This window comes from Nansenia antarctica, assembly GCF_963989245.1.
Source record: "Nansenia antarctica genome assembly, chromosome: 5".
Classification (NCBI taxonomy): Eukaryota; Metazoa; Chordata; class Actinopteri; order Argentiniformes; family Microstomatidae; genus Nansenia; species Nansenia antarctica.
The window spans coordinates 22,216,853-22,230,429 of NC_137690.1; the positions used below are offsets into that span (position 1 = coordinate 22,216,853).

At 41.8% G+C, this 13,577-nt stretch overlaps 2 protein-coding genes across 2 annotated transcripts in view; one reads left to right on the forward strand and one right to left on the reverse strand.

The window, feature by feature from the left end:
- Positions 1–664: 664 nt before the first annotated feature.
- Positions 665–5,241, forward strand: LOC308157482 (L-serine dehydratase/L-threonine deaminase-like). The gene is made up of 9 exons (XM_080531039.1): positions 665–774; positions 1,393–1,455; positions 2,185–2,341; positions 2,704–2,743; positions 2,967–3,106; positions 3,511–3,602; positions 4,250–4,477; positions 4,641–4,765; positions 4,896–5,241. The coding sequence occupies exons 3-9, from the start codon at positions 2,189–2,191 to the stop codon at positions 5,090–5,092; spliced, it is 975 nt and encodes a 324-aa protein (XP_080387165.1). The 5' UTR covers positions 665–774; positions 1,393–1,455; positions 2,185–2,188; the 3' UTR covers positions 5,093–5,241.
- Positions 5,242–11,726: 6,485 nt separating this feature from the next.
- The window catches only part of hectd4 (HECT domain E3 ubiquitin protein ligase 4), a gene marked incomplete at its 5' end in the record, with an annotated part of 36,334 nt that continues 34,483 nt past the window's right edge, over positions 11,727–13,577 (reverse strand). Inside the window, 2 exons of the mRNA XM_080533005.1 lie at positions 11,727–12,564; positions 13,250–13,472. Of these exons, the coding sequence (XP_080389131.1) occupies positions 12,428–12,564; positions 13,250–13,472 (360 nt within the window). The 3' untranslated portion in view covers positions 11,727–12,427. The remainder of the gene's footprint in view (positions 12,565–13,249; positions 13,473–13,577) is intronic.

Here is a 13,577-nt window from a genome sequence, read left to right on the forward strand (position 1 = left end):
GATAACTTTGACTTCTGAAAGAATGTTTTCCCCGCAGGTCCAGTTTAATGAAGTCTTGGCCATAGCAGTCATTGTTTTGTTTTTTAGCCGCACTGTGCGCACCTGCGCGACTTTAGTTCGAACTGCCCGTTCTTCCGCGGCATCTTAGATTGCATCATGCAATTTGCATGGATGTGTTTGTTTACTCTAAAGCCATTATGGGACATACATTTTACGCGTAGACAAAATAGGATTTTTCTGTCGACCTTGCTTTGTTGAAGAGTATGTTTAATGATCAGTGGGTAATATTTAGTCTATCATATCAGGTTAAAAGGAGATGCACATGGTTTTTCGTTTTATCTTGGCTTTACCATTAAAAAGTTAAAATATTCAGTGTCTGAATAGTGTCTGGTAATTACGCCTATGAAAATACAACTTAAATAAATACTGGTAACCTAATTCTCTAGGCTATAGAAAGAAAATGCAATTGTTACACTATCCACTATCAGACCGTTCGGCCCAAGCCGGATCGGTCAGGTTTGAGTCGACAGCTTGGCATTTGCTCCCGCAGAGATGTGGAAACTCTGGCCGGAGTCAAACCCCGCTTTTGGTAGTGCGTATCAGAGCCGAAATAGTAGCGACTCTTTTGGTAATGCCTCGGTGCGAGGCCTCGTTAGCGGGGACAGCGCGATCCGTCAACACCCTGACCCTATATTTGACCTAGCCTACAAGATGATGGAATAAAAAGTAATTAAAACCATACAGTCGAGCTAGACATTTTATGTCAGGAAATAGGTAAGCCAAGGGGAACCTTTTTTGAATGTTTTTTTTTTTCGCAGGACAAGTAGCTGTTTTCTTTAACCTAATAATTCCATTCAATGTCCAACAAGATTTTTTATTTCTGGTTGGATCCCTGACAATAGCCTATATAGCAATAATTATATTATAGCCTATAGCCCTGACAATAATTTAGGTCCCATTATACATTATTAGACTAAAGTGGCAATTTAATAACTCAAAATATGTATTCTCTTCATAAGCCGGGAAGTTACATAATGTCTCTGTCCTTTCCAGACACAGTTTCTACGAGGTTGCATGCCTTCCTTTGCGGAATGTATTTCACTCATAATAATCATATTTTATTGCATGTGTATAGCACCTTGCAGCGTCCACATTGTAAGGGGGAGAAATCACCATTGTACGTTTTTACATTAGATTTAACTTATTCCTGAAAATGGGAATAAAATTCCTTATTCGGTGACAAGTACTTTGCCCACACATCAGCACCTGTCACATCTTCAGAGGCATTGGGCGTGGTCTGGCGGCTGAATCCTCAACTGTGATTGGTCATGGAGGGAAGTCCTCATTGCTGAGCCCTCAACATTAGGTATATATTCATCAACTTATTCTCAGCAGGAAAAGGAGTGTGGATCTGTCTATTGTTCAAGTGGACCTGCCTATTGTTTATTGAATCTGGTAAGGTTTGACTATTTTTCTAAGCATGTGTCCTGCCGTGGTTCTATGACAATGTGTATAATTGTAACAGAAACATGTGGAATAGATTGTATTGTATTCTAAGAGAGATCTTAGCTTTGTCAATAGGTCTAAAAATGATATAATTATACCACAATGCAGTAGGTACCCTACCAGCTTTAAGTAATTGTGAAGCACTACCTCATTAGTATTCTAGACAGAATAGTATTCTTTCCTTCTACTTCAGTAGATTTGATTTAGCAGAGTTGATGCTCTTTCTTTAGTAATACCGTTGTGCAGTGATATTGAACCCAATCTCTAAAGGTTGTCATGTTCATTGATGTTGACTCTACAGCTTTGCTGTCCCTTTTAACTATTACACTGATATAAGAGCACATTGATATGAAGGTACTGAGTAGACGATATTCTCCCTTAATAATTTCTGCATGGTGTACTTTCAGGTTAAGTGTATTCTATTAATTTTAATTAATTTAATTTAATTTTGCCATTTAGCAGACGCTTTTAATTCAAAGCGATTTACAATTACGAATTACAGGGACATTCCCCCTGGAGTAACTGAGGGCTAAGTGCCTTACTCAAGGGCACACTAGTAGTGGTGTGGTTTCAGGCGGGATTTGAACTCACAACCTTCCGACTTCCAACTCACTATCCACTAGACCACCACTACCCCTCTATTAATCACTTGAATGCAACTGCTTTTTTGTCTTTTAGAGAAATGAAGTCCCAGGGATCTCTTCATGTCGCCACCCCACTGAGGGAGAGCCTTGCCCTGACTAAAGTGGCAGGGACCTCAGTTTACCTGAAGTTGGACTCATCTCAGCCCACAGGATCCTTCAAGATCAGGGGCATTGGACACCTCTGCAAGACAGTGAGTGACTCTCCTGAATAGAATAGAAAAGGGCAGGACACAAGTATACAGACAGGTGATACTTGGATTAAGATGGGGTCATGGCTGCGACCTGAGCTGGGCTTGCACATTTTGTCAGGGAGTCTTGCAAAACAAAGCTGTAATGGGGTGGTGGGTGTGGCAGATTGTATGTTGTTGCATGTTCCCATCAGGACCAGTCCAGACCAGTTTGAGGTCAGTCCCTGTCTGAACACTGCTGAGTTGTCATGGCTATCTAGAGGCATGTGTTTATTAATGAGGGGGACCACTGAATTCAATGATTCAGGGCCCCTGTGTTCTTGTGAAGGAGAACTGTGACTCATGTGATTTCTGTTGTCTTGCAGTGGGCCGAGAGGGGCTGTGAGAGATTCGTCTGCTGTTCAGGTGAGCAGCCAATCAGAGCATACTGCTTGAAAGCAACCCAACATATAAAATGTTTCTTTATTACAGTAACAAGAACGATAATATGCTACATGTTATTCTACCATTTCCCGTATGTTACACATGAGATCTCCCTGACAAGCACACATGAATAGTCTGTTCGCCTGTGTAATAGGCGAGTTGTAATAGCTATCCTGATGTGGCCATTGTGTCTGTTTCATCACAGGTGGAAATGCTGGTATGGCAGCTGCCTACTCTGCCCGTCAGCTTGGGGTACCTGCAACCATTGTGGTGCCCAGTGTCACCCCTAATGCAACAGTAGAGAGGCTGAAGGATGAGGGTGCCGATGTGGTCATTTACGGCAAGGTTAGTTTAGTTGATTCGTTTTCGTTTTTTTAGTTTATTCCATCTTCTTTGTCTTGTATATCATTAAACACCAAGCCAGTGTTATAGAAACAACAATAGCAGAAGGCATTATACAACAGAATACAACATACAACACATGGCATTACTGACATTCATACACAGAAGGGGTAGTAATACAGTATGGAGGGGCTGAGTAATGAAGGACAGGTACATTCAGTGAAAGACTTCTTTGATGTCATTCCCAAGTACATTGACATGCATTCATTTGTTAGCTCTTATGCTGAGTCAAGGCAAGTTGTATGTATTTTATTGAAGGATGAAATGAAATACTGAATTGGAACAAATAAATAGAAGCACTTGAAAATCGAGTTTTCATGAGAGTGTTCTATTTTTTTCTTTTAAAGGCTCTTAATGAGAGTATTGAATATGGACAACAGCTGGTGGCCAACAACCCTGGTTGGCTTTTCATCTCCCCCTTCGATGACCCGCTCATCTGGTGAGTGCCAGTACCCTCCTGACAGTCACAGTAGGGCTGATACCATATCAATGCACGTCTGTTATCTGTATTGTCATGTTCCTTGTGTATGTTCTTGTCAGAAACACTGAGAGTAGTGTCTGCTGTGAAAAGATAATAAAGTTGATATTGTTATACGCATACGTATATGTAAGTGATAAGATAAGTGTGACAGGAAGCTGTATCATTGTTTTTCTGATAATCACTATTCCATTTAAAGTAACAGTTTGCAAGGGTCTGAATGATGTGTAATGTTAGGGAAGAGGATATTGAATGGTTTTGTACTGGTGCTAACAGAAGAAGAATTTCAGATTATTTGATACCACAGCAAGATAGTTGAGCCCATTATCATAGCAGCCAAATGTTTATGGTTGATTTCACAGCCAAGCACTTGTTACCAGCTGAATACACATTATCAGGATCATTGCACAACAGCCTGCTTCTCCTCATGAGGGATTTATAGTTCAGATAAAAACAATTGTATTGTTCCATTCTAACCCACATATTTTTTTTAAATGAAAGTCTCTAAGAAAAAGTTGATCCTGAAGGCTCCAGCTTTGCCCTGTGATATCTGGCTACTTCCTGAAAACTCACGTCCCTCTTTTCTGTCTGCTTTTGTGTGTTGGTAGGGAGGGCCACACGTCTCTAGTGAAGGAGGTGGAGTCAGAGATACAGGTGAAGCCTGGGGCGATGGTTCTGTCCGTAGGAGGCGGTGGCCTCCTGAATGGGGTCGTGGAGGGATTGCGTCGTGCTGGTTGGGGGGACGTTCCCATCGTAGCCTTGGAGACCGTCGGTGCACACAGCCTCAATGCAGCTATGAAGGCTGGGGAGTTGGTCACTTTGCCTGAGATCACCAGGTAAGAGACCATAGGACCCGCCCTCACAATGAGGTCAAAACTCCTCATATATCACAGAGCTCTAAAGTTGTCAGACGTTATGCCATCTTTCAGCTATTTCATTCAACCACAGTGCTTTAGTAACCGCACAGAGTGACACCGTCGATCACTTTCCTCTCTGCAGCATTGCTACAACATTGGGTCTGACCAGGGTGTCTGCACAAACCATGAAACTTGTGGGCGAGCACAGAGTTTACTCAGAGCTGGTGACAGACCAGGAGGCTGTTAAGGCTGTTGAGAACTTCCTTGGTGAGTAGCGTACATACATACGCCTGCATAGAGGGTTGTGAGATTGCTTAGACCAGACATGCCCACTAGGTTCCCTGAGACTGAACATCTCTTCTTCTTCCTCCCTCCCTCCCTCCTCCTACATCTGCAGACGATGAGAAGATCTTGGTGGAACCTGCATGTGGCGCTGCCCTGGCAGCAGTGTACTGTGGCATCATCAGCAGACTGCAGAAAGAGGGAAAGCTGGCGAGGAACCTTGGCCCTGTGGTGATCGTGGTGTGCGGGGGAAACAACATCAGCATGGACCAGCTCCAGAGGCTGAAGAAGCAACTCGGCATGACTAGCTAGGTTGATAGCTTTGGGTCCCGCTTACTCTTTCTCCAACTCTCCATTCCTCTAGCACCCTGATCCTTTCAATTGTGACTCCCCAAGCCCATTGTGTGCTGCCAATGAGGGTATTAAAGCAGGAGTCCTGAGCCCCACGAGACCATATCATTCCAGACCGTGGGCCTCATCCTCCTGAACTCTGGGGCTGACTGACGAACTGACTGTGGATTCATCGATAGCCTAATAGAGAAATGTATAGCTATGGCGACAAATACTGCTCTGGCAGTAGTAGTGTTTGAATAAAATAACCTCCTAAAATGTTAACTTCTTGCTATAAACCAAATAGAGATGTATAGATTGTATTTTGCATGTTTTATGTTCCTGTAAAATATACCATTCGTTGTATCTTATTCACCGTCTTTTGTACTGTATGTGTATTTTTAAAAAATAAATTATATTTCTTTTTCTGAGTGTCTTGTCTAGAGAACCGCTTCATTTTCCCGCCTATTGACACCATTACTTCTTCTGATATCCAATGTATTGCATTGCACTGGGCAAATGTGTCTTAGGTAAATGTCGATAAACTCTGATCACCTAATTGGTGATACAGTAGTGCCTGGTATTGTACAGTAGCTTATCGTTGGAAGTTTTCTATGACAAATCAACACCACACATTTGAATAGGACTGCCAATAGTCCAATAATGTACACAATTTAAAAAAATCAATTTAGCAGATGCTTTTATCCAAAGCAACGTACAACAAGTACAAGTGAATAATCTATACATCAGTTATCATAAGCAAAAAACTATGCTAGGACTAGGTTCCATTGGCAGTCACAATGCTAGAAAAGGGTTGTTTTTTTTATTTGTAATTACTGTATATTCAGACCTTAGGTCCATATATATTTGGACACAGACAGACATATTTGGACACAGACAGAATTTTTTTTATTTGAGCTGTTTACCAAAACATCTTCAAGTTACAGTTATATAATGAATATGGCCTTAAAGTGCAGACTCTCAGCTTTAAGGTAAGGGTATTCACATCCAAATTGAAGGAAGGGTTTAGGAATTACAGCTCTTTAATATGTACCTTCCTCTTTTTCAAGGGTTAGGGTTAGGGTTAGGGTTAGGGTTTTTCAATAATTGGACAATTGACTCAAAAGCGGTTTCATGGGCCAGTGTGGGCTATTCCTTCATTATTTCTTTATCAATTAAGCAGGTAAAAGTTTGGGGTTGATTCCAAGTGTGGCATTTGCATTTGGAAGCTGTTGCTGTATACGCACAACATGCAGTCAACAGACCTCTCAATGCAAGTGAAACAGGCCATCCTTAGGCTGCAAAAACAAACAGAAAATCCATCAGAGAGATAGCGGGAACATGAGTAGTGGCTAAATTAACTGTTTGGTACATTCTGGGAAAAAAAGAATGTACTGGTGAGCTCGGCACCACAAAAAGATCTGGACGTCCATGGAAGACAAGAGTGGTGGATGATCACAGGATCCTTTACATGGCAAAGAAAAACCCCTTCACAACATCCATTCAAGTGAATAACAGTCTCCAGGAGGTAGGCATATCATTATCCAAGTGCACCATAAAGGGAAGACTTCACACAAACAAATACAGAGGGTTCACCACAAGGTGCAAGCCATTCATAAGCCTCAAGAATAGAAAGACCAGATTCGTCTTTGCCAAAAAACATCAAAAAAAGCCAGCCCTGTTCTGGAACAGCATTCTTTGGACAGATGAAGATCAACCTGTATCAGAATGATGAGAATAAAAAAGTATGGAGAAGGCTTGGAAGGGCTCATGATCCGACGCATACCACATCATCTGTAAAAAAAACGTGGAGGTAGTGTGTTGACATGGACATGCATGGCTTCCAATGGCACTGGGTCACTTGTGTTTATTGATGATGTGACAGAAGACAGAAGCAGACAGATTTATTCTGAAGTGTTTAGGGATATTCTGTCTGCTCAGATTCAGACAAATTCTGCAAAGTTGATTGGATGGTGTTTCACAATACAGATGGACAATGACCCAAAACATACTGCGTAAGCAACCCAGGATTTTTTAAGGCAAATAAGTGGAATATTCTGCAATGGCCGAGTCAATCACCTGATCTCAACCCGATCGAGCATGCATTTAATTTGCTGAAGACAAAACTAAAGGCAGAAAGACCCACAAACAAGCAACAACTGAAGACAGCTGCAGTAAAGGCCTGGCAAAGCATCACAAAGGAGGAAACTCAGAATTTGGTGATGTCCATGGGTTCCAGACTTCAGGCAGTCATTGCCTGCAAAGGATTCTCGACAAAGTATTAAAAATTAACATTTTATTTATGATTATGTTCATTTGTCCAATTACTTTTGAGCTCCTGAAAATAGGGGACTGTGTATAAAAATGGTTGCAATTCCTAAACGTTTCATACAATATTTTTGTTCAACCCCTTGAATTAAAGCTGAAAGTCTGCACTTCAATTACATCTCGATTGTTTCATTTCAAATCCATTGTGGTGGCATACAGAGACAAAATTATAGAAATTGTGTCACTGTCCAAATATTTACGGACCTAACTGTACCTCTATTATAATTGGATGATATCTGGACAGGCTGTTAAAAAGTAGAGGAAAAGGTCTGTCATGATGTAAGTGGCTAGTTAGCAGACACATGTTCTGCTGTTGCTCACCAAACTATGTTCTAATTTAACAGTTAAGATAACATTATCTGAAAGACATATTATCTGAAAACACAATTCAAACTGCTAATTTATGGTTTTATAAACCTGTAAACCTGAACCATTTCCTGACAGATCAATTGGTCAACAGAAGTGAATTTTGAATTGTGTTTTCCAGGTGCAGAGAAGGGCTGGAATGAAAGGAATGAAAATGAAAACCCTTTCAAAGCTACTGATATGTTAACTGACAAGACAAACATTAAACCACATTGTTTCTTGAAAAGCATGATGGCCTAATAGGATGGTTTACATATTGTATGATTGTACTTTCTACAAAATACGGTAGAGTTCTCTGGTTCTCTGGTTAAGTTCTCAAACGTATTACTCAAAGGTCCACATCTGATTTTTATTCAAGGTCACAGGTCTGGAACGCTTGGCGATAACAAAATAACATTTAATCAACTCACCTCGAATTTTTAAGCAACATACAATCAAGTTCAAGAAGTTCAGTCAAGATTGTCAAAATACTAGCCTAGTGGGAGAAATGGCATTCTTTGCCTGCAATCAGTTGCTTGAACCTAGGCAATAAACTTTACACTTCATAACATATTGTATTCATAACAGGAGGTATGGGCTGGGTCCGTATTGACTTGCTGTTCGGCCAGAGGCGGCCCGAGGTCCGGACTCTTTCATCAATGTAGGGAACATTTCAGGTGATAAGTGTGACAAAATCAGCCTCACATTCTTCTGCTATCTACAATACCACCTAACCTACTGTATGATGTAACACTGATGGTATTCTACCTTACATAAATGTTTTGAAAGATAACTTGTAATAAACCACTTTTTACATAACCCCTGCTTACATACCCTGCTGCGTATATCGGGTTGTGTTTGAAAGGTTACACTTTGTGAGAATGTGCTTCAGCTACAGTAGGTCAGTTAATGTCATGTTGCAGTGTCAGAGATGTGGCAGAGATGACCCTAAGAGATGAGTCAGTGGTATTGCAGGAGGACCACACTGGATGTCTTTGACTGTTTCACTTCCCCCATCCAATTGGCTGATTGTTGAGGGCTGTGACCCATTTCTAGTTTCTCATTGGCTGGCAGATCATTAAAAAGGGGGCGCAGGCCGATGGGTCTTGAGGAGGTCAGCCAGCTGCGAGAGAGGCCCACTTATAAAAGGATTCCCCCTTTCCAGTCATGCTGAATTCCCTCCTTTAAACAGCCCAGGTACAACAAATTCCCAGAATACCTAACAACCAACACAGAATAGATTCCGTCTGGACTTAGACACTATAATATAATATAACCATATTATGTGCTTGTTGAAAATCTCCAAAACCATGGGCATTAATATGGAGTTGGTCCCCACTTTGCTGCTATAACAGCCTCCACTCTTCTGGGAAGGCTTTCCACTAGATTTTGGAACAGGTTGAACTGGTGGCAGGGATTTGCTCCCATTCAGCCATAAGAGCATTAAATCAAATCAAATCAAGTGTTATTTGTATAGCGCATTTCTCACAAAATGTAACCCAATGCGCTTCACAGAGAAGATAAAGCAACAACTAAGATGGACTTTTAAAACGACATGATGACAGAACACGCAAACAAGTAAGGGCGAAAAACCTGTACACTGTGCATCCAGGAAAATGCTTTACTGGGGTCGACCACTGATGTTGGGCGAGAAGGACTGGTTCGCAGTCAGCGTTACAATTCATCCCAAAGGGTTTCATCCCAAAGGGTCGATGGGTTTGAGGTCAGGGCTCTGTGCAAGCCAGTCAAGTTCTTCCACACCAAACTCAGAAAATAATGTCATTAGGGATGTCACTTTGTGCATGGGGGCATTGTCATGCTGAAACAGGAAAGGGCCTTCCCCAAACTGTTGTCACAAAGTTGGAAGCATACAATTCTCTAGAATCTCATTGTATTCTGTAGCATTAAGATTTCCCTTCACTGGAACTAAAGGGCCTAGCCCAAACCATGAAAAACAGCCCCAAATCATAACTGAGTCCACATACATTTGTCTATGTAGTGAATGTTGTAATGGGGCACAATGTGTAGTGTATGTATGGCTGGGTGGGGGTGAAGGGTGAGTCAGCAGGAGTAGGGCAGAGATCCAGCTGAAACTGGCCTGGCCCAGCACTTACTGCTCTGAAAAGGTGTCTGGTTTTACATACCATGGGGTGTTGACATATTACTACTACGACTACAAGTCTTGGGACTTGAGCCTTACATACATAGCACTGCAGACAGGAGACAGACACGGCAGACAGAATGGAAATAAAGACAGCCAGCTTCATCTGTCAAGAATCATGAACAACACATGCCTGTTATAATTGTCTGTGTGATAACACCTACAGATCTATTTACTCCTTTGAAGATTTTGTTTATGCTTGCAATGTGCCATCATCCACATCTTTTACATATTATGAAATGAAAAGCTTAATACTCCAAAGATATGTTTACTACCTACAAGTCGTTTGGCAAAAGGCACAAAAAAGTACGCTACAAATGGCCTGGTTAGCAAATCTTTCATGAAAATCACACTCAAGCAGAGATACAGACAAGAGAAATAAGTCCACACAGCATGTTTACATCAAGACATTTTTTATTGTGACACAGAAATCTCAAACGCCATCTTATTCTTTACCTCTGTATAATACATTTTAGATATCTGTGTTTAGTTTGATGTGCAGAGGTAAGACAGGAAAAGTTAAGTTAATGCAACCATAAATAATTGTAATAAATATCAAGTAAATGTACAGCACACATTTTCTCATCGCAACACCTCTTTGTATGGATATGTCCTTATGATGATCTCTTCTACTCCTCCAAGGAGAGGTAGGAACAGAAAGAGAGCGTCCTTGTTAGCAGCGGTTTACCCTTTAAAAGAACAAAACCAAAACTAAATTGGCAAGCGATTCAATCCCATCCATCTGAAATATTTTGTGGTAGCTCTCGTTGTGTTCTTCAAGTCCCATCCAAGTATAATGGTTTTACTCACACAAGAAAACAGGTTTCACCATGAGTAGAAGAGAATGAGCGGTAGAATCCATCTGAGTTACAAGACATTAAGGTGGTATATTACTGGTCATTTCAAATTTGGTAAAAAATTAAAACCCAACAAACTGGATATCCAATAAAGAATTTCTTAGTTTGCCAATTTTATAATCATTTTCTGGGAATAATAGTGCAGAACAAAACAAAAAAAATCCTTAGGTGAAGTGAACCAGCAATTTTAAAAAAACTGCCATCAAATATAACGTAGAAGTCTATTTACATTTTTTTTTCTGTGAAGTCTTTACACCGCTAAAACATTTTGGTTATGGGTAAAATAAACAAACAAAACAAAAACCCAGCAGAAATCCTGCTATTTCATGACAGGAAATCTATAAAAAGGCAGAACTAAAGTGAATCCGACCCCCTAGTCTGTGTGGACTGTGTGTTGAGCGGTGGAGGGGAGGGGGGGTGGATTCCTCGCACATTCAGTAGCAGTAGCACACAAGCAGTGTGGGAGAGCAGCTCGGGAGATCAACGTCTCCCTCCCATTTCACAACGCAACACAGGTCTTGCGACCTGAAGTGCAAGTAGGCCTATAGCAGATCTGGCCACCTAGCAAGCCACATCGGCAAGCAGGTAGAGCTTCAGTGTACCTGACCTTATCCTGCTGCCACAGCTACTAGGATACTTTAATAAAAAATAAAAAATAAACTCAAATTGCAACCTCATCACTTAATAGTTTAATATGACTTTTTACATGACTTATATACCCCTCTTTATAGACTTGAATAAAATATATTCACTGTTTATATAGGTAGATACTGTAGTTAGTTTTGTCCATTAGCAGTCCATCTTTACAGGCAGTTACTATATAATGTCCTATACAGCATTTGTCCACATGTTTTGTCTGCAGAGCTGAACTGGTAAGAAATAGGCAGCATCATAAGGTTCCTTTTAGATATTAAGTGGACTTTCATCTAAAACAACATATAACACTCAACCCTTGCTTCCAGATAAATATTTTGGGTGCCCTTTTCACATGGAGTCACCCCCTCCCCTTCTTGAGGAGGTGCTTGTGGTAAAGGCATGCCTCAGACAGTCCCCTCTGGCAGGGAGAAGTAGGGAAACTGTAGGACTAGGTTTAGAAGAGCATACCAAGTCTTCTAAAAGAGAGATAAGGGGGGGGGGTATGGGTAACAAGTGGGAGAAACAAGGTGGAAAGAGACTAACCTTCACAGACAGAAAGGGTATATGTGCCATGTCACAGCTCCCTTCCACTATGTGTGTAGTTAACAATGAGTCACCTCAATGCCACTCCAAAATCAGTGCAACCAGAAGAGACACCAACATCAGTGTCAAGGCAAGAGGGGATGATCTCCCCTACATCAGCTCTGAAACCATCAGTGAAACACATCCATGAAATGCTCAACCTGCTTACAATGTTATTGAAATGAAGCACTGGTACAAAGCAAAAAAACAAAACATAAAACAAGCCAAAAAGCATCAACTTCAGAGTCGTCTTGACTGGACAGGATGGACTCCCATGGGCAGTCCCAGCAGGGGGTACAGGAGGCCGGAGGTAAAAGTGGGCAGGGAAGAAGGGACTTCATGGGTACTAAATAGTAGGGTTGGTGATGGCATGGCTACGGAGGTGGTGGTGTACTCCATGAGGCCCCTTTAGCCGCTGAGTGGGTCCTCACGGTAGTGGATGGCGTAGCGTAGTTTCTCCAGCATCACATCCAGGGAGCTGTACTGGGGCAGCTTCACCATGAACATACAGGTCTCCACTCGGATGTAGCGCGAGTCAGGCATACCTGGGAAGTACACATGGAGAGAAAAAAGAACAAACAGAGAAACTTAAAAACAAAAACACCATGAAACTGGTTGAAAAGGGGAAATGTGCCAGTATCTAACCAGTTAGTTCCTATCTGTGTTTTCCATGTAAATAAAGCCCTTGAGTCAGAGTGTTACTGTGTGGAACAGGACTGTCTTTTTAGGTGATAGTGTAAGGACACTAACCTCATTAATCTATTGTACTTTAGAGACTGTTCCTACTATTAGTTGTGATGTTACATCAGCCAAAATTGTGGAAAAACTGTCCCTATCACACCCCACCCCAACAATCTCCGGAACAAAGGGCATTGGATCAGTTCTCCCACAATTCTCAAAATGTCCTTTGGAGCAGAGAGCATGCCGATAAAGAGCTCACTTCTTTCAAGGGTACAGTACTCATTCTATAGATTTGACATCATGCCTTCTCTAAACAGATGTGTTAAAACAACAGAAATAGAAAACAAAATGCTCAAAGTCTGCCCAAGGTTGAAAAACATTATGTGCTTGGTTAATAATTGTTATCAGTGTTTCCAAGAGTTTCTGCACCAACAGCACAAAGAGGACAAGAGGAGATAGCAACCCACACACACACAGACCACTCCCCCCCCCCACTCACACACACACACACACACACACACACACACATACACACACACACACACACACCTGCAGCCCCGTCGGGAGGGGCTATCTTCATGGGGTAGGGAGGTACGTGGGCGGTGTCTGGGCCCCCGTCCTTGCAGGGGCAGGTGAAGGGGATGCGTTCCTGGTTGCAGGCAAACTTAATGAACTTGCAGAGCTCCTCCTGGGTGAACATCTCCAGGGCAGTCCAGAAGAACTCAATGTGCTGGTCTGTCTCCATTAGACCCACCTGGTACATGGTGTGAGCCTACACAGCGTGGTTGAGCGAGTTAGACAACCAGAAAGAAATGTAAGGCATTCACTGAGGGAAAGATGGATGACATTGCCTCAATATTACGTCTACCCCCCGAAA